At 48.8% G+C, this 25,088-nt stretch overlaps 1 protein-coding gene and 1 long non-coding RNA gene across 6 annotated transcripts in view; one reads left to right on the top strand and one right to left on the bottom strand.

The window, feature by feature from the left end:
* The window catches only part of SLC8A1 (solute carrier family 8 member A1), a 114,885-nt gene extending 103,129 nt beyond the window's left edge, over window positions 1-11,756 (bottom strand). For all 5 annotated transcript variants that reach the window (XM_066546383.1, XM_066546385.1, XM_066546384.1 and 2 more), the window contains exons 1-2: window positions 11,670-11,756; window positions 51-1,886 (exon numbers count right to left, since the gene is read on the bottom strand). In XM_066546383.1, coding sequence (XP_066402480.1) covers window positions 51-1,879 — 1,829 coding nt within the window. In that variant the 5' untranslated portion in view covers window positions 1,880-1,886; window positions 11,670-11,756. The remainder of the gene's footprint in view (window positions 1-50; window positions 1,887-11,669) is intronic.
* Window positions 11,757-23,448: 11,692 nt separating this feature from the next.
* Window positions 23,449-24,964, top strand: LOC136555226 (uncharacterized). The gene is made up of 2 exons (XR_010783443.1): window positions 23,449-23,550; window positions 24,208-24,964. It is a non-coding gene; the product is annotated as an uncharacterized lncRNA (long non-coding RNA).
* Window positions 24,965-25,088: the final 124 nt, after the last annotated feature.

The raw sequence follows: 25,088 nt of genomic DNA, 5'->3' as shown, positions 1-25,088 counted from the left end.
TATTTCAGGAGAAACAGGGACTGTAAGAAACAAATAAAACCTTGACTTACACTATCTCATCATTCTGGAACTCCAGCTCCCCGCAGGTGTCTTCAAAGTCCTCTCCTCCACCTTTGGCCGTGCCTTCAATGGTTTTGTAGGGCACAATAACATTTCCTCGTGCTCCAGAGGTTCGCAACACTTTCACTTCCATGGTTCCTACACTTTCACTGATGTGTGTTACTGGCTCCTCGAAGGTGAAGATGCCGGCGTGGTCATCATCAAAAATGGTGACGGTGGCAGTAGACGGTGATCCCAAGCAGGCGAGTGTTGAGACACGGCTGGCCTCAAGAACGCCCTCATCTGAGGCCTCGGTGCTCACACGGACGTTGCTGAGATGGACCAGGAAGTTCTCATCCTCCTCAAATATGTCGTCGTCGATGATGCCAACGCGGATTTCCTTCTGGGTCTCTCCAGGCTTGAAGACCACCGTCCCCTCAGTGAACTCGTAGTCAGAGCCGGCGTTGGCCGTGCCGTCCTCTGTCCGGAAGTCAACGTACACCGTGTTGGTCAGGTCTCCTCCCCGGCGGACGATGGTCAGGGCCACGGTGCCGCAGTTCTCCAAGCACTGGTAGGTGCCCTGCTCGAAGTAGAGCTTGCTGACGGGATCATTTTCGGTCACCTCGCTGTTGACCTCGTGCATGCTGACAGCCTTGCGGGCCTGGTCTGCGGCGTGTCTCTTCAGGATGTTGCCAGCGCCGGTCATGAGCCGGGTGGCCTGGATGCGGTAGAAGGCCCTGCTCTTCTGCTGCTGGCTCAGGACCTGGTAGTTGGCCAACTCTATGAGCTGCTCAATTTCCTTGTCTGGGTGCTTTTGTTTCAGCTCCTTCAGGATCCGAGCCATTTCCCTCCTGGCTTCCTCGTCATCCTGGTCTTTCTCATCCACCTCCAACACCAGTGTCCCATCCAAAAAGTTCTCCACGTGAGAATTAGCAACCTTTCCGTCCATCTCAATGTCGGCCTTGGAGGAGGGCCGGTCACCCTCATGCTCAATGATCATGCCTCTCTGCTTGCCAGCTCGGTATTTCTTGTAGACGTACTTGTAAAATAAAAGCCTCCTGTCAGCTATCCAGGCAAACACCACACAGATGGGGAAGAAGAAGAAGGTGAGCAAGCCTTCCCAAACCTCCACAATCCCAGGAGAAGACACAGATAAAATAATGTAAAGCCAAGTGTAGGCAAAGATGCTCCAGGCCGCTGTAACAAAAAACACTCGCAAGTGCTTGATCTTCCTTATCTCTCCATCTGGCACCACGTACACACAGATTGCAATGATGACAAACATGTTGAAGGCAGCACTCCCTACGATCGTGCTCGGCCCCAGGTCCCCCGCCGTGAAGCCATGGCCGCACACCTCGATGACAGACAGGAGGATCTCCGGAGCAGACGAGCCCAAGGCCATCAGTGTGAGGTTGGAAACAGTCTCGTTCCAGATCCTCACGGTGGTTTTGCTGGTCTCGCCGTTGGGCTTCTTGATGGTTATTTCCCGCTCTTGGGACGTAATGACTTCGATGGAGGACATGAAGCGGTCGGCTATGATGGACACTCCCAGGAACATGTACACCATGGCTACAAAATACACCGTTGCCCGAGCAATTTTGTCCCCAAACGAGGGGTCCTGGGGTTCCCATATTGGTAAAATCACTCCCTTCTTACAGATGTAGGAGCCAGCACACTCCTCGGTGTCGTTGGCGGGCAGTTCACTGGGGCTCTCCGCACGTGTGCCCTCTGCATGGAGGAGCAGCACCAGGACAAGGCTCAGCAGAGGGAAGCTCCCTGAGGAGGCGTGTGCGGGAGTTACTCGTGACATGGCCGCTTCCACCAGACGGGTCCCGAACATCCTCAACCTGAAGAGGCAAAAAGCAAAGATTAAGTGAGGCCAACCAGAGATAACAGATTTTCCTCTCTGAAGATAGGATCAAGTTATCCTGTTACTCAAGAAGATGCAGCAGATGAGCCCATTTTGTTATGATTGGTGATGTTTTCCCTGTAGAAATCCTCTAGTTCAGTCATCTGAACCAGGATGGATTCAGATGGTACCAGCGAGCTAGCACCTACCCCCTTTAGCTACCATGATGTTTCTTTCTCTTTGTTGAAAACCTATTTGTTCAATTGCATTTTCTTGTTACTCTAATCTAATTAAAGCCCATCGTTCTGCTTCACAGCTGGCAGAAGTGTTTCCCATTTCAAAATTACAGTGCACTCACTTCACTGGAATTCAGAGTAAGAGCAGGAGAGGACAGGGAAATCTACTATCTCCTCATCATGCTTAAAAAGTATTTTTATACTTTTTTAATCACTGTAAGCTATGTATTTCACAGTCTTTTCTTGCTCACAGTCCTCCCAAGCATCTACTCCACACTGGAAATCTGCACAAAGTGAGCTTGAGCCCTGGCAAAACCTTACTCTTAACAGTAACTTGGTCATAAGGTGCACCAGAAGGGCAGCCTGTAATTAATGATTTTGGAGCCATTCCTTCTACAGTGCATCACTTTGCACCTTCCCAAAACTGGAAAGAGCCGCATATGCATCGAAGCCCGGCTCTCTTGGCATGCTTCTAGAGGAAACATGTCCCTACGCTCTTTTCCCACTAGGTCAGCTTTGACGGCTTCCCCTTCAAGGGCCTTTCTCACTCCATTTACAACATCAGTCATCAGGCATGACAGCCGTTCTTGCCTTTGTCCTGCCTCAGGATTTTCCAGCAATGTAGAGGAGCAGTTAAAGAGGTTTGCAGTTAGTTAACAGTGCATAAACCGACAGAACAGATGCCTTTAAGTACAAAGAGATGCTCAGTGAAAAAAAAAAAAAAAAAAAAAAAAAGCCTGGGCATGCTCAGTGTTACATTCTCAAATTTACTAGCCAATAAAGCTAGATCCCTAGTTATTAAAGCTGTATTTTCTCCTCAAGGAGAGCCTTTGCTATATCACGCTTCTCCAATCCAAGTTAATTTAATCAGATGGTACTTAAAAATGTTTCTATGAAGAGAGGAAAATGAGCACGTCAATACCTCGACTGCATTGGGAAATACAAAAAGCTGAGCTGATTTTCCTCAGAAAAACCCCAAACCCCTGAAAGAAAAAAACAACAAAGCTCAGCCATGAAAGGTTTTAACTCCTCGTTAGGGCAGGGGCACATCATGCAGGGACAGAGCTGTGTGCAAGGGAACAACTGGCTGGAGGAATCAAGGAGTACCATCCCACACCACAGTATGGGATCTGCTCCACAAAGAGACACTGTAATGGTGGATCAAAGCCCTCTCCTCCGTTTGCTTTTATTTATTGATGCTGTAGCACTGTTATTGGTCTGGGAAGGTAATACTGAGAATTTATCAAGACAGTTTCATATAAATGGCATTTTCTCACCAGGAACTGTTGGTCTGCCTCCAACCCCCCACTCCCTGGTATTGCAATTAAGAAAATAAAAAGATACATAGTGGAGGAAGTGAGCAAATCAGAAAGCTGGGTGATAAGAACAGATGAATTGAACAAGAAAAAGCAAGTCTCTTGCAGGAAGCCAGATTTAAAATAAAGTTGTTTGCATTAGGAATCTTGCTAATGCCACAAAAAAGCTCTTACTACCAGACTCATTGCCCCCCTGATCATAGTGCCTGGGTATCTTCTGCTTTCCCAAATGTGAGCTGTGACCACTGCTTACAAGCCCAAAGTGAAAAAAATGCAAGCATGATGTTTGCAAAGAGGAGCACCTTGTTGCACACCCTTCAGTGGATGGCTAAGCTGAAACAGATGTGCATTCATGGTCATTGAAATTTAGCTGAAGCATGAATTAGTCACCCAACATCTGTACTCCTGTGTTTCACACTGCTCCAAACCAAGTCATGGAGACATTTGATAAAGGGCCTGTCAAACACAGGCTGACTTGGTACCTACTCTGTTAATCCCAGATAGCTTCTAAGTGTAGTTTTGTTTCCTTTTTAAATATGTAGGCTTAAAAAAATTCGTGGTAGGCATAAAATATTACTCAGTTGCATGGTTCTTCACCCTCTCCTTCTAAAGGGTAGTAGTTTCTTCAGAAAACTCAAGAACATCCACCTGTCCTTGTTCAGTTAATTTTTCTCCCTGTGGCAAGTCATATCCCTGCACATGTACAATTATTCAGAGCAATCAGGCATTGTGAAATCCCCTTGGCAAGAAGAGAAAACAGATGGTTCTAGAAAAAATATTATGCTTTGGGTCACTGATTTAGGTCATGAAGAATAAGAGAGTCCCATCACACTTTGGACCAACTCTCCAGTCTTAAAAGGATTTGGATACTGGAAGTCTCATTCAGGAAAAAAAAGACACCCACGAAATCAAATTAATAAGTAATTTAAACTTTATTTATCATGTGTTTCCCCTTTCAAACATTGTAATGTAAGCTGGGTTTTGTTCTGGTTTGTTTATTTTGTTTGTTTGTTTGTTTGAAATCAAGTCCCATACTACTTTAAACAGGAGGAAAAAAGGCCTAGAGGCTTGCATCTGAGCAATCCGTATTTCTGGCATTCCCAACTAGCACTCCATGTACAAATAATATTTTTCCCTCAGATGTCAAGAGGTAAGAAATGTGGAGCTTTTCTGGAGAGGGATAAGAAATGGCTGGAACTTTGGAAGAGATATCCACCAGGCATGCCAATGTGCATCCTTTGGGCAGCAGCAGCAGCCTCCCCCAACTCTGCTGTACTTCCTCCAGCATTTTGTGGTGTAGCCATCAAGCGAGGTTCATACATCATGACCAGCTTTCCTACTTAAACCAATTCACAATGAGGCTCAGGAATTATGAAGGGCTAGAAAATGTTTGGCCACAACATGCTAGTTACACACATGCAACCAGAGCCTGGCACTCAAAATATCTCTGAGAAGCACCTGCTATTAAATCATCAGCATTTCTTTATTTGTACAATCCAAAATAAACAGCTTGGTCCCCAGAGACCCTCTTGCTCTGCATTTGCCTACAGTCTCAGCTCACAGTCAGCACACTGTGGCATAGTGTAGGAATATTCCCAGAAAAATCATTTCCAACATGCTGCAAGGGGAAGCAAGGCACACTGTGGCATAGTGTAGGAATATTCCCAGAAAAATCATTTCCAACATGCTGCAAGGGGAAGCAAGGCCACCTGAATAGCAGCCCTCCCTCCAAACCCAACTTTGTTAGCTTTTCATTAAGGTCTCAATTGCATTTCCCATCCTGGCCATCAGCAATAACAGCGTGTGCAGCAGCTGATGCACAGTGCCAGGCTGGCAGTCCTGGCAAACCCTGCCTGCCCCGGTGTTCATGGCCTTGGTGGCACTGTCCCAGAGCCTCTGGGGACAGAGGGATCAGGGCAGCACAGGGCAGGGGCTCAGGCTGCCCTCAGGCTGGGTGCTGGCCATACACGTGTGGTGAAAAATCCCAGCACTGCCCTGCCCGCAAGCACCACCTGACACCCAGGGACAGCACCCTGAGCCCTTTTTACCACTGCAGCAGGGGAACTGTCCTGGTGCTGCTGGAGAGCTCTCAGGGACAGCCAAAACTAACCAGGAGAGACAGAGCCCAGCCTGGATTCTCCTGAGCCCCTTTCCCTTTCCAGACAAGCTCCACAGGGGTGCCAGCAGGTGTTTCTGCACAGTCAGGGAGGAAAGCCTGGGAGAGGCTCCAGAACAAGCTCAGCTTAGATGGAGCTCTGGCCAAGGGTTGTCAGTCCAGCCTTTCTTCCACCCCTTGATGCTGTCAAACACCAGGAGGGCACTGCTGCCCACAGCAGGGCTGGGAGGGTTGTAGAGATATTTGCCTTCCTGCTGGACATGGGAGCTCTAGGTTTTACAAATTGGTAGGAGAGAGCTCCTGCTGCCAGCTCATGCTTCTGCCCCCCAGCTGAGGAGCTGCCAGATGGGGAGGAAACAGCCTTTTAGACTCTGCTCTGATCTTTCCCTGGCAGCATCAATCCTTCAGGCTGACTGGCTGCTGCATGCAAAGCCAGCCTAAGAGCTGCTCTGCATTTCAACAAAGCACAGCTTTTTCTTTGCAGCAGCCTCCCAAAAGTCCCATCTCCATCGAGGCACTTCAGCTCTGAAATATCCCCTGTAAGACCCTCCCTGTTATTTTCCTAAAGCTTGGTATCACACAGGGGTCTATGACCATTTGCACCACACTAGAAGCACCATTATTTTTAAGAGCACTAAAAAACCACTGCTGGTCCAGACACTTTAATTACAGAAGGACTGGGCAAGGAAGGAAATGGCTTGGGCTCAGGAGGAATCAGTGGCCACACAAAGAAAGACTGAGAGGCTTTCCACATGGAAATTTTCTCCCAGCATCCCACAGAAAACGTGCACAGAGCAGCTGGCACACAGCAGTGTTCACACCATTACAGCCCCCAACGGTGCCCACCCCACTGCGACACCATCATCTTCATCATGAGCATCATTCCTGCCAATTTACTGCCAGCTGGGATGGGAGGTGTCGCCACAGCTGTGTCACCAGTGTGCAGGAGGCTGGAGCAGCACCCTCTCCCCACAGGGTGCCTGGTTGCTTGCTGGGACCAGTAAAAGTTTGTTATTCACAGGAAAGTGGTTGCTTTGCAGCTCGATGTGGGAGCACAACCAGGAGCATGTTGCAACACCACAGGGATTCCCATCCGACAGTCAGAGCTAGACAAGAGAGGACCTTTTCCTAGCAAGAGTGCACTAGGGAGAGACAGGGAAGGCAGCTCAAGCCAACCTTTTCTGGTGTCACAGGCTGGAGAAAGACGGTGTTCCTTCAACCAGAGGGGCCAAAAACTGAGGACGAAGCAGCTAGTGGTCACTGCAAAGTACAGCCAGCCTGCACGACAGAGAACAGAGGCACAAAGCAGCTCAGCTGCTCCCCACCCTGTTCCAGGGGAAAAGACAGCAAGCCCCAAAAAGACTGACTCTCTCCTACCCCATGGTCAAACCTGAAGTCCCCAGGTTACAGCACCTGTCCCCCGTTTTCTCTTGCAGGAGAAGAAGAATCTACTGCAATCTTCCTGGGAAGAAGCACTGCATGCCTTGCCTCCGTGCAAGGCACTTACAGCCATGGCCCCATCTCTGGAGGAACAGTGAACTTCTCCTCTGCTGCTGGCCCTGCCTGGCTGTGCCCAAGCCTGTACACCTGTGCAGACTCACTGTAATCAGCAGCCTGCCCTCCAGCAGACAGCTTGGGCAGAGCCTGGTCTGGGAAAAGATATGGCTGTAGGGAAAAAAATAACCCAAACAAACCATCTGGTCTCTGACCATCACAGGTCCAGCTTCATGCAGCCAAGGGACACAAAAGGGATGCCAAGAGCCCTGCAAGGAGGTACAGGGTGCTTGGAGATCTGTCTGGGCAGACACAGGCTCCGCTGGCTTTGCTTTTGATCTTGGTGCTGACCCTGTGGCGCAGCTTTGGTAAAACTGAGCTCCTGACAGCTGTGAGATTCACCCACCAGGACAGGAAAAGGACCCTTCTGCTGCACTGGCACATCCAAACCGTGCAGGAGAGCTGCTAAGTCCAAAGGCTGTGCTGCCACTCAGGGCAGCATAGCGTGATGGCTCTTTAAACACTGCTTGGAAAACCCTTGGCTCACTTCCCTGCTCTGGCTCTGCCTGGCTCCTGCTCCCTTTCACCCAGCTCTACCACTCCAAAACAGGCACAGCCTGTTGGCATCCCCTACCCATGACCCTGGAGATCTCCGCATCAGGAAAATGATTTCCAGGCCATCAGCATCCTGATTGCATCAGTACAAAAAACATCAAAACCTTTCCAAATATAGTCAGAGGCACAAGCCCTCCATGAAGCCGATCAAGTAAAACACACATCAGGCCACCCTGGGTTTCTGTAAAGGACGTTAAAAAGTAAGAATAATTATCAGTCTGAAACTGATTTTTCCGAGTATCCTATCTCTTCAATGAAACATCCAATCTCCTTCCACAATTTCCCCAGCAACTCTCCAAAATAAACGGACAAATAGCGAAAATAAAACATCCCTGATAGACAATTTCAACCGCATTGGTTGAATTTGGGGGCAGCTTGCAGAAAATGAGCTTGGAACTGTTTGTTAGGGAGATTGCAGTCTTGCTTTTCACACATGGAGACCAAGTGTCAAGTTGTCCCTTTCTCCCACGACTCAAGATCTCAGCAAGGAATATACCAGGAAATAAGAAGCAAGGGGGAAATACCACATTTCTCTGGGACTGGGGTTTTTTGTTTGTTTGTTTGTCTGCTTCTCAAACAACTGTCTTCCTACTTGCTGCTGTCTTCAGACCATTTCTTTACCCTTACCACCTGCCTTTGGTCTCTTCTTTATCAAGCAGCATCAGGCTCTTTCCTGTGATTCCTCTTGAGTTGCAGATGCCTTCCTCTGTGCCTGTGCATCTCCCTTGCTGATTTTAGCACAGTCTGCCTGTTCTCCATGAGCTGGCCCTGAGGCTGCCTGGCTGGCAGACTCCCTGTGTGATCTCAGGGCAGGCCAGCATCTCCCTGTGCTCCATGGCTCTGTGTAACATGGGCAGAGCATCTCCTGTGAGTGCTGGGGGAGTAAAACACTGCTAATAAGCCTGAGGCTCTTGGGCAGCCTGGGGAGGAAGTATCTGCCCAGAGGTGCTCCAAAGAGGCCAGAAGGGAGGAATTAACAGGCCTCTTGTTTTCCCCTGTGCTTGTGTCCTCTCTTCCCTCTGGGACTGTTTTTGCACTGGGTTTTGTAGCTGTGTATGTGTCTTCTGTGCAGCGGGATGCTCCCCTGGGCAGGAACAGAAAGCTTCAAGGGAGAGGAGATAAATCCCCATCCCCAGGTCCCTGTGAACATCCAGGGATGAAGAGGGGGAGATGTCCATGGGGATGGCTGTGGGGGAAGACTGATGGAGATGCAGGTTGTTGACCTGAGCAATTCAGGCACGGTACTAGGCAGGAGCTGGGCAGGCTGGGCTGGGCTGGGGCTCACCCTGGCATGCTCCATCCATCTGTGTGGCTGCTCCTGCCTGGGGAAAGGTGGTAGCACCTCCCAGCAGAGGCACGTCCAGAGGCACAGCTCTGGCACGGCTGACTCTAGAGGGAGCTGGATGCTAGTGCCGAGCAGAGGGCCAGCTATTAGACCCCCAGACCTCAGGCAAGGGATTCTAAGCCCGGGTGTGTGCCAGCCTTTCTTTACCTACCTCACACACAAGGTTAGCCACCCTTCCTTCTCCTCAGACTCCCCCGCCTTCTCTGTCTCCTCAGGAGCTCTTTGCAGCACCAAATCCCACTTCTATTTGTAGCCAGGTTTCCTTAGGAAGCCAGGCACATGAAATCACAGTTTCCATGTCTGTCTGTTCACATGGCTCCCCCCTCTTTCCAATTTCAGTTAAAATCACCAGAGGGATAGAGATAACAGCAAAAGCCAAGTTCCTCCAAGGTTCCTGAAAGCAGCTGGAGAGATCCCACTCACACCCTTGGCAAGGGAAAGCCCAGCCAGGGAGTTCAGCCCACAGTGGATGCCAGAGCACAGCAGCCTGCAGCAGCCCCAGGTGCAGCCAGGATTTGCACAGCTGTGTGCACTGAAGTCCAGGAGCTGGGAGCACATGCAGATCCCAGCACTCTGAGCTTGGACAGAGCTCCAGGTTGTTCCCGTGCCAGTCACAAGGAGAGCCACTGTCACTTGTGTTGTCTATGACCAACCTGTTGGTTGATTGCCCAGTGATGCTTGTATCTTGCAGGGCACTGGGCTTTATTACAGGATCTAAGTTTCATTAGGATGCTGGAGAACAGGGCTTTTTTTCCCCAGTGAGCAATCAAGACTGTGTCCCCTCAAAGCCACAGCAAAAATCCAAATTCTGTCCCAGATGTAACACCTGAAAATCGCAACCCTGAATGCCCTGAGAGTATCAGGGCACTACAAAAGGCAGAGAAGTGGCTGTGCCTATACAGCATCCTTTTAGGTGCTGTAGAGACTCCCAACAGTGAGGACATAAATCAAAGTTTGTGCCATGTCATGTGCAGTAGTGCCAGGTGAGAAGACAAGGCACAGCCTGGGCAGGTACAGGACAGTGAACATTTAAGTTTCAGGAGCCATTCACAGCCAAGAGATTGCAAAAACCTTAGAGAAAGTGAGGGAAGGAGAAGCAAGCCAAGTTTCATCAGGTTAGAACTGTGCTGCTGCTGACCCTCAGGGGTGCTGGACACAGAGAGTGTGTCCAACCTCCTCAGGTATCTGGAATGCAAAGTCTGGTAGAGAGGAAGCTTTGACCAATGTGGCTCCTCAGCACTGACTTAGGAGTTGTCCATGTCAGCTGGTGAGGTGAGCTGGTGGGGGTGTAAGAGGAGTCAGACAGCTTTCCTAGGAGTTGGTGGTGGGGGCTCATGGCTTGGCTGGCAGGTGGTGGTCCTAGAAATGTCACATTATTTCCCTATTTGGCCTTAATGTCTGTGCTGGACAATAGGCAAACTACTATTGCAGAACCAATCAGAAGGAAAAGGGGAGAAAGGAACAGCTAAGAGACGTTCCCAAATGATCACAAATGCCAATGCCTTTCTTTGATGATAGCCACGTCCCCAACCAAAGCCATATGTCACAGCTCTTTTTTTCCTGGATGCCACCATCACATCAAGACACAAGTGTCCCAGCTTCCCTTTTCTAAACAAAAGCACACCCCTTCCCTTTGCGATGGCGATGGCGACAAACAGCACGTGAATTCCTAGGCAGGTGCCAGGGGAGCACACAGAGAACCCCAGCCTCTCTCAGCCTTCATTTCAATTGCCTGACTTGCGAATTTGCAACATCTGGGACTGGAGGAATGAACAGGTTCCTGCAAAGCGCAGGGGAAAAGGAGCCCTGAAAGCACACGCTCGCACCCTCACACCCGTGACCTTGTGATTTTACTACAGCTTTCATTTTCAGACTCCAGTCCTCCCTAGTGCTTGCTGCATTTCTGCAACATTTTGGCAGTTTGCTCTCGCCTTGGAGACAGAGCAGAGTGTGGAGTTGTTTTGCATGGCTCGGCGGGGAGGGAAGCAACAAGGCTGTGAATAAAGAATTAAACTCAAGATGACGGAAGAGCCCCAGCCATGCTTCCACCTAGACAAAGCCTACGTGATGAGCGCTGCTTAATGCCAGCCCTTCATACCGCACGCTGCTCGAGAGGAAAATGGGAATTTCGGCGCGGCTGCAGGTGCCTCTGAGCACTCCCCTCGGGCAGCGTTTCGAGGCAGGGAGAGCAGCGCTGCCCGGAGGCTCGCACAGCCCCGCCAGGCGGAGGCACCGCGCCCCGCCGCGCACGGGGGATGCGCCCCGAGCCCCCCGGCAAGGAGATGTGCCTCAGCCCCTGCCCGACCCCACCTGCCCGGCAATGCCCGGCAATGCCCGGCAATGCCCGGCTCCCGGGATAGTGGGGGAGCGACCCCCGCCGCAGCCGCGCCTCCCGTCGCGACATGTCGCGATTGGCCGCCGGGGGAGGGCGGCGAGCCCCTCCGCCCGCCCGGAGGTGCCGCGGCGGGGTTGTAGGGAGCGTTCCCGGGCGTGTGTGCCGAGTGCGAGCATCCCACCCCCGCCTCCCCATCGCTCCCGCACGGCTCCGGTGCCCCATGCCGCCCCCCGGCAGCCTCCGCCGGCACTCGGATCGCGCTCTGGGAAGCAGCGTGAGGCTGGGCAGGGTCGGGGCGGGGGCCGGCCGCTCTCTCGGTCCTACCTGGCGGGCTGCGGGAGCGGGCGGCGCCGGGGCCGGCTCAGCAGCGGCGGGGCATCGCGGCGGGGCGGGCGGCGGAGCCCCGGTGCGCGGCTGCGGCGGCGGGCGGGAGGCAGAGAGAGAGAGAGGGAGGGAGGGAGGGAGGGAGAAGGGAGGGAGGAAGGAAGGGAGGGATGGAGGGATGGATGGAGGGAGCGCGCGCGCACACTCTCCCAGGCGCGCCCCGGGGATGCGCTCAGCCGGCCCGCCCCGCAGGCTGCCTCCCCTCCCTCCGCATCCCTCGGCCGCCGGCCCTGCCGTTCCTGGGGAGCAGCTCCAGCCCTCCTCCTCGTCCACCCGCTGCTGGAAATATTTCCCGAATTCCTCCTCGGATCGAGGGACTTTGAAAGGCAGGGCTGGTTGCGGACCCACCCCCAGCAGCCCTGCCCTCCCTGCTTGGGGCAGTCCCCAGCCCTGCCCTGCCTGCCCCTAGCCCTGCCCGGCCTGCCCGGGACAGTCCCCATCCATGCCCTGCCTGCCTCCAGCACAGCCCTGGTCGGTCAGCTCCTGCCCGCATCCCCCCGGCCGACCTGCAGCCTGCCAGGGCGATCCTGAACCCTTCTGCACCCTTCAGGAGGGAGAGAGCCCTGGGGAAGATGGAGAGAAAGGAAACGTGTGTGTGTCCGTGTCCGTGTGTGTGTGTGTGTGTGTGTGTGTCCGTGTGTCCGTGTGTGTGTCTGTGTGTGTGCAAGGAGTGCCTTGCTGTGTCTGTCCCCGTGCCCCACAGTGTTGCCCATGGCAGCTGTGGGGAGGCAGGAGGTCAGGAGCATCCCAAGGGGCCCTGGGTTGACGTTCACCCCCCTCTCACATCCTCAGAGTTGTGGCCAGACTCAACAGGGGACGTGGGGTGACAGGCAAGGAGCATATGGGTCAGCTGGGACCCTCCTGGGAGCTGGCCTCACATCTGGCAGCTGGCTCAGCCCCTGAACCCACAGAGTCTCCTGTCCCCACAGGAGGGTCCTGCAGGAAGGCAGCAGCCTGGCACAGAAGGACTTGCTGCACCTCAGGCTGACCAAAGTGTCCTTCCTGTGGGCAATTCCCCTTTCACCATGCCTGAATGACTCCTCCACCCTTCGCTGGCTCCAGCAAGGAGCAGATGAACCCATTGTCCCACCCTCCAGGCAAAACTCTGTGACTTTGGGAACTTAAAATAGGAGCAGAGCTAATAGCTCACACACTGGTGTGCAAGTACCCAGCGACCTTGATGAACCCTCTGTGCCCAGATCCCCCAGTGCAACAAGAACTGTGGGGAAGCAGAGACATTGTTTTAGCTCCTGCACCCTCTTGCATCCTCTCCCTCTTACCATGTCAGCCCTGCCTGTAATTTTGGTCACCACTGGCAAGACAGCAACCCAGAATTTTACCTGTCAATTTCATTTGTGCTTTTCTTACTTGCTTTCAAAAAAAATTTTTTTGGAAGATTTTTGCACCACCGTGTCTTTCAGCAGAGTTGGAAAATTAAATTTCTCTGTTCAACATGAGGGGTAGGACATGGACACTGTCACAAAACTCCTTTGTGAAGCACTTTGTGATGAGCTGGCCAACCAACAAACCAGCTACTTAAAATTAGTGTTGCAGCAGTTATGGGTGTTATTTTATTTTGGTCTCACTTTAAGAGCTTATTGCCTGTATATGGAATGAAAGGCATTTCCATATAAGAATTTGGTTTAGAAAAAACCAGGATTTTGTGTCAAATAGCTAACTCTGACTTTCTGCCTCACCTCTTTTGATTTAAAACTCTTTAGAGGAGGGATAAGTCTGCATCTGGCCATGTGTGGTACTTTGATGGTACTCAATTCTCCCAGCAGGGCCATTGATATAAAATGAGCCCAGCTAAATGTGTGCAGCATGCCCAGTGCTGTGCTGGGCTCAGGAGCTGAGCAGAGCAGTGGATGTGGCTCAGTGGCATTTGGTTTGGCAGGGGCTGCAGGATGCAAGGCACTGCACAAGCTGGCATGGCAAAAGGATAGTGTGAGCAGCAGAAATTGGCATGGGTGCATCAAACACAATCCCTGCTGGTGCTTTTCACCCTGCACACTGAAATCCAATCACTGCACCAGTAAGCAGTGAAACTCAAATTTTAGTCATGGAGTTCTCCCTAAAACTCCCTAATTCCCTCAGTAATGTTGCTGACCTACTTCCCAGCTCTTTCAGTGAATGCAGTACCCAGCTCCTCTGGATCACCAAGGCTGTGCTGATGGGCATCCACTGGTGAGCTGCCCTCTGAAGAGCCAGGCACACCCACAGCTCCTCCAAACTCACCTCTCTCTGCAGCTTGCAGTGGTGTTCCTGTCTCCAGTGCCTCCTGCTGAGCCCCTCAGAAAGGCTGCTTCAGCTGCGGGATTTTTGTGACATTCCAGGGGACCTGGAGAAAACAAAGAGTTTGTCAGTGCTGGTGGTGATGCTCATCAGTCCAGGAGCCCTTTGTACCCACCCAGCCCTAATGGCACTGGGACAGAAAAGGTGAAGCATCCCTTTCCCATCTGAACATGGGAGCAGCTTTGATCTGGCTGCTTCAAAAGTGACTGGTTAGGAAGAACATGAGGCTGGGAGGTTTGGAGAAGATGTGTCCCACTCCCTGGTCCCTCACACATCCCTTTCCAGGAACATTTAGATCTTCATTTCTTACAGTCTCCAAGAGAAAGGTGGAGATGGGCTCTGAAGGAAAGGGTGGAAGTCAGGGGGTGGGAGAGACAGTGAGTCCACTTGCTGAGAGGAGGTGCTGTGTTCCAGGACTGCTCCCCACTGCAGTGGCCATGCTTCACTCTGCTCTTTCTCAGCCAAGCTAGCTGAAGTGGTGGCTGTGACAGAATGGAGCTCTGCATGGGCTGTGAGATCTGCTGGGCGAGCTGAGCAAATGCTCCTGCGCTCTGCCTGGTGCTCCAGGCAAAAACCCAACAGGACTGCTCATGTCCTGACACAGCAAGTTCTGTCACCGTGTGGGCACATCCATGCTTCAGCATTCCAGACTGCAGCCTGCACTGGGCTGGGAGAGGCAGCTGTTTGCTCCAGCTACTTCTACCTGCCTGTGACTCCTTGCAGCCATGCAAGAGAGCACCTGCCACTGCAGCCATGCTTACAGCACGGATTCCTCGTCTCCAAATCATGGAGATTCTCATGCCAGTAGTAGGGAACAGCTCATTCATTCCCTCATTCATTCATGCCCACCCACAGCTCTCCCGACAGCAGCCTGCATCTCTCTGCAGTTGCTGGAGGAGGTTTCTGGGTATTGTCTGCATGTGCAGAGCACAAAGGCAATTCCTCCTGGCGAAGAATGGGGTTAGTGGGCTGTGGAGCCTTGAGCACAGGACAGAACGGTGCAGGCCAATTCTCTGTGCTGTGGCCTTGTGAAAAAAGACATCTGAACTGCTGCACAGTTTAGAGGAGGGGGGCACAAAGCCTCAGGCACTTTTTGCTTGGAAAATTTCTGCCTTGTATTCCGTGTAAGAGAGAAGAGGTCAGGACAATGCTCAGCCCAGCCAAAGCATGTTCATCTCTGAGGAGCTGTCCTACCACCCTTTCTTGTCCCTCTTTGGAACATCTCCTCAGTGGAATGCTTTGGTCTCAGATGATGCTGGGGATAACCAGTGAGTCTGCTTTGGCTGGTTATCTCTGGTCATGGTTTTCCTCGAGTCCCTTGGGAGATGCCAGAGAGGTCCTGCAGAAGCAGATGGGTTGTCACCTCTGCTTGCCATCCATCTGTCTTTGCTCCTTGCTGCGGCAGGCTTGAGCATGCGCTCCCTGAACATTCTCTGGCTCTCCTATGCATGTTCTTGGCAGAGACCTGGAGATCCCTGGAGAGTGGTGTTTCTAAAAAAGATGCTTAGAAACATCATTTCCAGCAATTTGAGCACTTCCTTTCACTGACACCTTCAAACCAGCCTTTGCTGTTGGGAGGATAAATCAGGGATTTAGAAATGTGGCAGATGGAGTGGGACACAGCAGTGAGTAGGAAGGGCAATTTCATGTGCTGGACATCAATATATTTCTCTTTGAGCTCTCTAGGCAGTGCCTCTGTAGCTGTTTCCAAGTGCCTGGTGCAGTCTGAGCCCTGATGATCCTGTGGAGGTCTGATTGCAACACAGTTGTCCATCAGCCAGCCAGGGGGCTTGGATGTGAAAGGTATCTTCTGCCCTGGAAAGCTGAGAGTACAGACTGCACCCTGGGGAGGAGGCAGTGTTTGATGGAATGTTTGGGCACACCTGTGAAAAATGGGCAGTGTGTGATTTGCTGTCCCTCCCCTGCTTTGAGAGCGTGCAGGGGTAAATGGAGAAACCAAGCTTGTGCCCCTTTAGAGCTTCCCCCCAGATATTTGCTCTGTGCTGTGTTTTATGCATGTTTAAACAATAAATCCAGAACAGTAATTCATGAGCATAGCATTTAACAGCTTGGGAGAGAGCTTTCCTGGAAGAAGCATTGACTGGCCAAATTTTGCAGAGCACTGCTTATGTATAACAGACACAAAAGTACATTTGCACTGGAAACCACCTGCTGCATGAGGACTGAAAGAAGGGGTGGTTAGAGGGGCTGAACTTGAATTTAGGAAGCTTGGAAATGAGGAGAGTTGCACATATTTTGCAAAACATCTAGGCTGAAAAACAAGATGCACATTCTTCTCTTCAAGTTCTGCTTCACAGTCGTACTTTACTTTGTGGAAAAAACTCATTTTCTGGTCACCAGGAATGTACAGGAAAACTTCAATATGTGCACAGAATGACTTCAGCAGCTGGGCTTATTGTGAGAGATGTACAAGGTGCAAACTGTCTCCTCACTCTTCTCAAAGGGGTGGAAACAAAAAAGCCTTCTGGCAGCAGCCAGTTGTCTCACCAGCAGTGCATGCTAACACCAGCATCTCACTCCCACTTCTCAGGCAAAACCCAGCTCCTAGCTGGAGTCACTGAATCACTGGAAAATGAAGGGCCAGATGTCCCCTGCTGAACTGGCTGTCCCTTAGCATCTTTCCCTAGCAAAACCATGACACCAATGGAGCTTTGTTTTGCTGTTTCAAGACTTCAGAGAGCAGGGACTCAAAATGCAGATGCAAGGTTGACAGAAATTTGTTTCCCAGTGAAAGCCACAGCCCAGTGACTCTGCTGCTTCCCTGCAAAGGGCCATGGAAGTGCAGTGTGCCAGCCCTGGCGTAGCACTGCCATCAGATAGGCATTAGCACTCTCCAGCTGACGCTCCTGCCCCCTTCACCACCATTCCAAGGCCTGGAAAAATTTTGGTTGGAAAAAAAAAAAAATCCCCCATAAGTACAGAATTATAAAGTAACAAATAATGTGTTCTCTTCTGCTCTTGAGCCCTAGAGTTTGGTGCTTTCCAATTTACTTGGCAACCAGAAGCAAGTTTAAAAAACCATAAGAGTGTTGAAATAGTAATCACATGACTGCAGGAGCTGGGACTTCCAGAAAAACAGAAGTGCAAGTACAATGTGGCACAGTCTGGGAGCCGTGTCCTGCAAACTGGGGATTGTGAGGCTTCCCCAGCAGCTCTAGCCCTATTCCTTCTTTGATCCATGAGCAAGGTTCCCATAGTTACCAGTGGGAGCACAAGGCAAATCAGATGTAGTGCATGGTTCTGGCTGTGGCCCCTGGTTGTGAAAGTGATTTGGCCTCCTCTGTATATTCTGTTTGCCAGCCTCAGCAAGGCTGGGTATTCCAGGGAAAATGGCCTTTTTTATTAAAAGTGGGATGTGACTGGCCTCAGCTGCACAAAGCACTGTATTGATATTTTATTTATGTCTTCTAGATGAAGAAGGCTGGAGGAACACCTTGCGAGAGCCAGGCCCATTAGGTGAGAGGTTGTGCAACGATTTCTCCTAAAGGGAAATTTTCTTCTCTGTAGTGGGCTCTGATCTGCTGTCCTTGGGGGTGGTCAGAAATGCTCCCTGACTCCTTGCTGCTTTGAGAGTGGTCAGAAATGCTCCCTGACTCCTTGCTGCTTTGACTTTACCAAGCTCTGCTTTGTTTCACCTCCAAGTGGCCTTGCCTGGTGAGGTGTCCCTCCAGCACAGAAAAGCTCTGCCAGAGTCCTCGAGTCCTGGGGAGAGAGGAACATGTTGTCTGCTGTTATCAGTCAATTTTAGCCACAAGGACCCATGTGGTTGGAATTTCTGTGCTCCTTAGCTTTTCCAAGGCACCTTGCAGAAATCCTGTGTCCTTGCTCCTGGTTGACTTTCCCCCTGGGACAGCTGAGACAGCAGCTGGGTTCTTTTCCCAGTTTCCTTCCCCACAGTTTAGTCTGCTGGCCAGGGACTCACACTGGTGCACAGATCTTGCTGTTTGGGCACAGTCTGCTCCAGTTCTTCTGTTTTTGTCTGAAGATGTATGAACCAAAAATGCTCATCCTCTCTGTGCTGCCTGCTCCAGCAGTGCTGAGCAGAAATCACTGCTGCATGCCCTAAATGTAGGAATTGAAGCCTTGCATGTAATGAGAATTTACAAAAAAAAAAAAAAAAAAAAAAAAAAAAAAAAAAAAAAGAAGAAGAAAGAAGCAAGAAACAAGAAAAACAGACTAACTTCCTGATTGCTTAGTGGTTATGGGGTTGGGGGTTTTGCTGGACACTTTGGAGATATGAAACTGCTCCATTTGTAAGACTGGATTGGATTCTCCTTTCAAATTTCCATGCTCTCATGTGCTAATCTGTTTCCCCCTTGAAATTTCAAACATGGCCTGTTTAAAAGCTGCCCTGAGCTAAATGTTTTTATCATGCCTTTCTGGATTGTGATGATTCTTTAAAATGATTGAAGATGCTTCTTTGCCACCTGCCTCATGGTTAGAAATCCCCAAGTCCCTTAAGGAAATCTGCTGCTCTGGGGAAGCTGTACCCAGCTTCTCTGAGATCTGTTTTGGTTCTGAGGCTGTAGGACCAGTTTGCTGGTGTGTTTGGTAGGGCAGTGTCTTACAGGCCTGATGGGAACACAGCCTGTCTCTTTTCACTCAGCTCCCTTCCACATGCACCTCAGTCACTCAGAAACTTTCTGCCCCCTGCACCTCAAGATACCAGCGTGGTGTTTTGGTCATTGTGCCAGGGCTACTAAGAGTACCTGGATTTTATTTGCCATCAGTGGATTCCAGAGTTAACAGCTGTATTTATATGGCCAGTGGCATCAGGGAAGCAGACAACAGCTGCATAAGAAATAAGAGGGGTGAGAGGTCTCGAAGACATGATTCAAGAGGAAACATTGCAGGAATGCAAACTGACAAGTCAAGAGGAGACATCTATCCTTGCACATCTGAAAGAGCGGATGCTTTCCATTCCTCCTGTGGACATGATAAGAAGTCAGGGGGTTAAACTATAGGCAGGGACACTGAAGTTTGGCACAAGGAAAAACTTTCCATAGCCATGAGAGGAATGGTGTAGGCAGTTGGGTTGTCTGTAAAGAGGGAGAAGTGTGTATTTTATCACTGAAAAGTTTTAAGATCAGGATGAGCAAACCTCAGATTGAGTGTAGGTGACCTAGTTCTCAACATCATTACACCAGAAAATTTGAGATGAACAATCAGAAGACAGTGAGCACATCACAAAGAGAGCACCAAGGTTGTGATTAGGCTGAAAGGAAAGAAGACGTGCCTTAGGCTTGGGACAAAAATTTGGTGTTGTTGAAGAGTCAGAACTTTGGAAATTAGGCCATGCTGGGAGAGCATAGCAAAGTCTAAGTGGCAATACTATCCAATTTCACACAACCTGGGAGCAGACTGACCTTCAGTCCAGGCTGGCAGCCAGTTTCCTGGGTGGATGAGCCATGTAGCTCACAGGACACCAGGGAAGAGAGCTGACTGCTGCTCTGAAGCCCATGGTGTATCCCAGTTATGTTTTGTCCTGTCAAGGTTTGTCCAGGCTATTGTGTTTTAGTAATGGTATTCCCCAGTTTAATGATCCACTAAAACCACGTGCTGCTCCCACTCCCCCTTCCAACAAAAATGGCACAGATCATGGGCTGAGATGAGAACAATTTACTGGAAACAGCAGAGAGATAAGAAAATGAATGGTAACAGCAACACTATTAATTTTAAAAGTGTACAAAAGAGAGAGAGTGATTCATATGCCAATGTGCTCATGAGACAGCCATTTTTTTGCACAGGCAGGTAGTGATAGAACAATGCTGGTTGTTTTAAACTAAAAGAGAGGAGATTTAGATTAGATGTTAATAAGAAATTCTTTACTGTGACGGTGGTGAGGCACTGGAACATGTTGCCCAGAGAAGCTGCAGATGCCCCATCCTTGGAAGTGTTCCTGGCCATGTTGGATGAGGCTCTGAGCCAACTGGTTTTGTGGAAGGTGTCCCTACCCACAGCAGGGGGGTTGGAACTGGATGATCTTTAAACTCCCTTCTAACCCAAACCATGCTGTGATTCTATGATTCTATGAAAATAATATCTTTGGTTAACCCTGACTTGTGGCAGTCTAACAACATGAAATAAAGATATGAGAAGCTACCAGAACCTGCAGATTATAAGAAGAGGGGTGATGCACGTGCAGCTGACCGTGCGTGATCAGTAGCTGCACTGACTAGACAGCAGCAGGAAAAATGGCAGGAAAGAGAAACATTGCTGATAACAAAGGCAGGGCACCAGCTTAATCACTGGCTTGTCTGGGGGAGAGGGACTGGATAAAGAAGCAGAATCCAGGAAAGAAAAAAGAGGCAAAACCAAAATGTGAGGTAAAGGAAGTGACACAGCCAGACTGATCTGGGGCCTTTGGTCAGCTGCATGCTTGATTATGGCAACGTGATAAATGAGCAAGTGTGGCGGGTTGGGTGTTGGCCAGTTGCTATTGTATTTACTAGAATGTACTTGCTCATTTCTTGTTGTGGGATAGGACTGGGAGAAAGGTAAAAGGTTTAAAATTTTAAAAGGGTATAAAGAAAAATTTATTAATAGTAACTAAGAGAAAGAGTCATAAGAATTAGAACAAAACTCTTAGGACACTTTTCTTCTCCTTCTTCTCTTTTTCTTTCCTAATGACAATGTAAAGAGATGATGCCTAAAGTTTCAGTTAGTTTACTACTTTTAGAATAGACTTTCTTCAGCTTGCTTAGGGAGAGAAGTCTCTTTTGTTAATGTTATGGACACTTCTCCACAAGAAAACAGTTCTTTTGTGGCTCTTTTTCTGTAATTTTCTGTAATTTTCATGAATAGCAGCTGCCCAGGGAGATTTGTAATCATGAAATCCCTCCCATTTTCTATAAGCTTTTCTTACAACTGTGTTTATGGGGTATTTCAACTTACAGGGTATTGTTTTAGTGTTTAAAGGTAAAACTTCTCATTATCTATCTCTGAAATAATTTTCATCTTTAGGAACAGAGATCTTCTTCTCTTTCTTGGGGTTACAGGACCTTCATTACTCTTCTCTCTTTCTTCGTTCAAACTTCTCATAGGATTCCACTTAGCTTAATATTTGCTTGCTTTAGCATGAAGACCTTTGTTTGATACCTATAATTTGAACACTTTTATTTCCTTATACCTTCATGCATTGTAGGGAAAAAGAGTCTTTCTTCCCGTTTTTACAAGAGGATTTTACCTTAAAACTAAAGGCATTTCTTCATCCTTCTTATCTGGGACTTGACTTCTTCTTTACTGACTTCAGTGTTTTTATGTTGTTCTTCCACATGTCTAGATTTTATTATTTTCTCTCACTCGAAAGAAAATTAAAGCACTAAAAAAAGTTAATGTCTCACCCAGGGCTTACAAATAGTCACTTAACCCTAGCTGGGCTCAGTACCTTACAGATCAAAGTTATAACTAAAGAAAAGTAACAAAGATCTCAGGAACTAAACTAAAACTCAGCAGTAACACGCTAAAGTAAGAAGCTAATAACTTCTCCTCTCCCTTTAATCAGCAGCTAATAAGAAAAACCCAGCAAGTGCCCACAGCAGGGGCAGCCCAGCCTAACCTAACCAAAACAAGGGCTGGGCCAGCCATGTTACTTCTTTACCAACCAGAAGGAAAAAAAAAAAAAAAAAAAAAAAAAAAATTCACATGTTTCTTCCATCTGTAACATGTATTTTTCACAAAAGCATTTATAACTTTTTAGTAGTTCAAACAGATTGTCAATTGCATAAAAACTTTACATCATAATCCATAAATACCTCCTATACAAAACCACCACGGCAATGTAGGTGTGAGGCTGTACCTGAAGTCAGCCAGGTCCCGAACATCTTCCACATCCAGCACACCCCCAGCTCCTCAGAGAGCCTGACTCAGCACAGGGCTTTCCTGCAGATGGCTTTGTGTGCCCAAGACCCTGCTGAAGTGCAGTGTCTGCATAAGACACTGCCACAAAAGAAGGGACATGCATCAAATGACATCCACGCCAAAGGCAAGAAATGAAGTTACAACTCAGGATGAAGGCAGGGTGTCTGTGCTGGAGAAACATCAACTTTATTAAGGTTAGAGCCTTCAAACTTGTCTGTTGTGTGATTTTCTGTAAGCTGCGTACATCAAGGCACGTTTCAAGATAACCAGAATGTGTTTCAAAGAGAAGGATGTTAAAATTTGGCATGTTCTTATCAACAGGGACAGAAAATGTCTAGAAAACATCGGTAGTGGCACAGCTTGTAATGCCTACAAACTTGTCTTGTTTTGTAGCAATCTTCTAGGTCGTGCCTCAAGGCATGCTCAAAATAGTTTGCCTGGTTAGTTTTAAGGTAAGAACATTGAAATTAAGGGTAAAAGGCTGAATACTTTTTTTAGTTCATTATTGTAGAGGTAAATCTTCAGGCATTTTAACATCTTCAGGCATTTTAACACCTTAAGGCCCTTTCCAGGTTCACATGAAGATGGTGCACATATAGACAGACTTGCCCTGGCCTCTAAAAATGCAATGACTCTCACCAAATTATGGATCCTCAGGTGGGTCTTTGGTGATTTATTTTGGAGGTTTTAAGCATCTAGAAAAGGTCTGAGTAATTTTTCTAAAATAGTCATTATTTGTCCTGAATCCTAACTGGTGATTGACAACTTAACAGACAAACCATTGCCTACTAAGCAGATTGTCAGTGGCAAGCAGTACAAAGATTTCTCCTCTCTGACGATGAGAGGTTCACATCCCACACACACCATTCTCCTTCACATGATCCCCATACACATCTCCATGGTCCTTGTATGCACTCACAGCAGAGAACCTTCAAGATTAACTCTTTTGTCAAGATTAATTTGGACACATGTCACACTTCAGGGGAAGGGTGAGGTTATCAGCAAGGCTCTAAAAAACTCTAAGTGTCAGTTACTCTTGCTCTCAAAACTTCACTTTGGATCACATCAACTCAAGCCAAAAGGCAAATCTCTCAGTTATCAAGAAAGATGCTTTGTGGAGCATCTCTTTTCTTCAACCAGTGGCTAAAAAAGTAGGGTCACAGAATGTTTTAGGTTGAAAAGGCCTCTAGGATCATGAGTCCAGTTGTTAACCTAACACACCAAAGTCCACCACTAAACCATGTTCCCCAGCTGCCAGGTCTACACATCTTTTCAATACCTTCAGGAATGGTGATTCCACCATTTCCTAAATAAATAAACAGGACTTATCCTGATACTGAGGCCTGGGGAACACCCCTAGTGACAAGACAAACTTTTTAATGTGTTTGTTTTCCAAGCAGTGCTGTGGGCTAAGTCCAGGACAGAACATGGCAGGAGCACAAGGACACTGTGGTGCTGGATCTTGTTGGGTTAAACTTTTGAGTGATGTAGCCAGAGAGTGAAGCGAGGACACCTCTCACAGCTGCATGTCTCTCTTTTTGCAGTATTTTTCTCATGAATTAAGGCTACCAAGGAGATTTGGAAAACATACTAGGATTCCACAGATAATTGGTTCATCAGCGACTTGGAAAAACATGCATAAGAGGTAAATGCTAGAAATTAAACTTATTTCCTTGGTCAGGATATGGCTTCTGCCCTGTGCATGTAGCTTACATCTGAAAGATGTCATAGCAGGCAGCAGAGCAGCAGTAAACATCACTATTGTGGCCACTCAATAAAAGTGGAGACCTGGTTATCCAGATAAAGAGAGGGCAATCCCCAACATCTGTCTTGCTCCCGAACTGGGCATTTTTCCTGGACAGAGAATACTTTCAGAGCCTTGCTTCAAGTAGCTATGTTCTAGATCTGTGAGTTCATCTTGAAATAATAGTTGGCAGCCCAAAGCCATGTAACGTTTAGCATGCTTTAAAGGACCATATGGAATAAGTTACACTGGAATAAAACAAACACCAGTCTCTCACATCCAGTGTTATTGTTAACAACTTACTGGGCTGTGTGTATTTTTCAGCAGCAAGGATGACTCACTAAATAACAGGATAATACCACGGATCACTAGCATGTTGTGGTCTGTGGCCACAGGAAGGCTTTACTTTTATTGTGTACATGTTGGCAGTCTCAGCACAGCAGCAGCAAATCCAGAAGTTTATTGCTGCGTCTCGGGCAGAAGCATAAGATCTCCGCTTGGAGCCTTTCTGTAAGCCAAAAAAATAACACAGGATAATTCTCCTGTCCTCCTTGCCAGGCTGCAGCTAAAGCAGTGAGCTGGGAATCAGAGGCTGGGAAAGGAGTCGTCAACTTGGATTTGCTTCCTTGCTCCAGTGTGTGGATGTGGCAAGTGCTGATGCTGGGAAGGTGCTCTTTAAAGGAAATGGGATCCCCGTTCCCACACTAAAGCCTGGATGCGTGGTTCCCTCTTAGAAACAGGTGTCAAACCAAGAAGGTTTGGATGGGTGAAGGGGTTGTAGAGCAAGAGATACATTCCACAAAACCCTAGGCCCCTGCAGAAACCCTGAGGGTGCTGAGGGATGCCTTAGGTGGACATGCACAACCCACCAGCTGCTTCCTGACTTCTCCATGACTTCTCTGCCTGAGGCTGAAAACATGTCCAAGTCACTGTGGGCCCCTTCATCACCTCCACTGAGCTCATGTGCTGTCCCTTTCTTCCTAAGGCTTGTTGAGATGGGAGATCTCCTTGTAGCATGGGAGACCTCGGTACCTGCAGGGGTGTAGTAGCCAGAAGGGGACATGGTTGGGACTGGAAGGTTATTCCATAGCCCCTCGTGCTATTGCCAGGAGTAAGGGGAAGGGAACTGTCCTGGGCAGAAGGGGTTCCTCCTGATGGAGAAAATGTGGCTGGGGGAGCCATCAGATACTGCTGTTATCAGGGGGGTAATTCTATGTGAATTGTTTCTTTTCTTTATCTCCACTGACATTCAGTATTATTGATGTTACTGTTAATTTTCTTATCCCATTGCTGTTCCCAGTAAATTGTTCTTATCTCGACCCGTGATCTTTGCCTTTTGTGCCTCCAATTGGAGGGGAGAGGGAGCAGCATAGAGTGATTTTAGTGGCTGTATTAAACTGGGGAATACCATTCCTAAATCACAACAAGGGAGCATTTCC

Source organism: Molothrus aeneus, chromosome 3 (assembly GCF_037042795.1).
Source record: "Molothrus aeneus isolate 106 chromosome 3, BPBGC_Maene_1.0, whole genome shotgun sequence".
NCBI classification, from domain to species: domain Eukaryota; kingdom Metazoa; phylum Chordata; class Aves; order Passeriformes; family Icteridae; genus Molothrus; species Molothrus aeneus.
The sequence above is the reverse complement of the archived record's forward strand: the minus strand, read 5'-3'. Positions and strand labels throughout refer to the sequence as shown.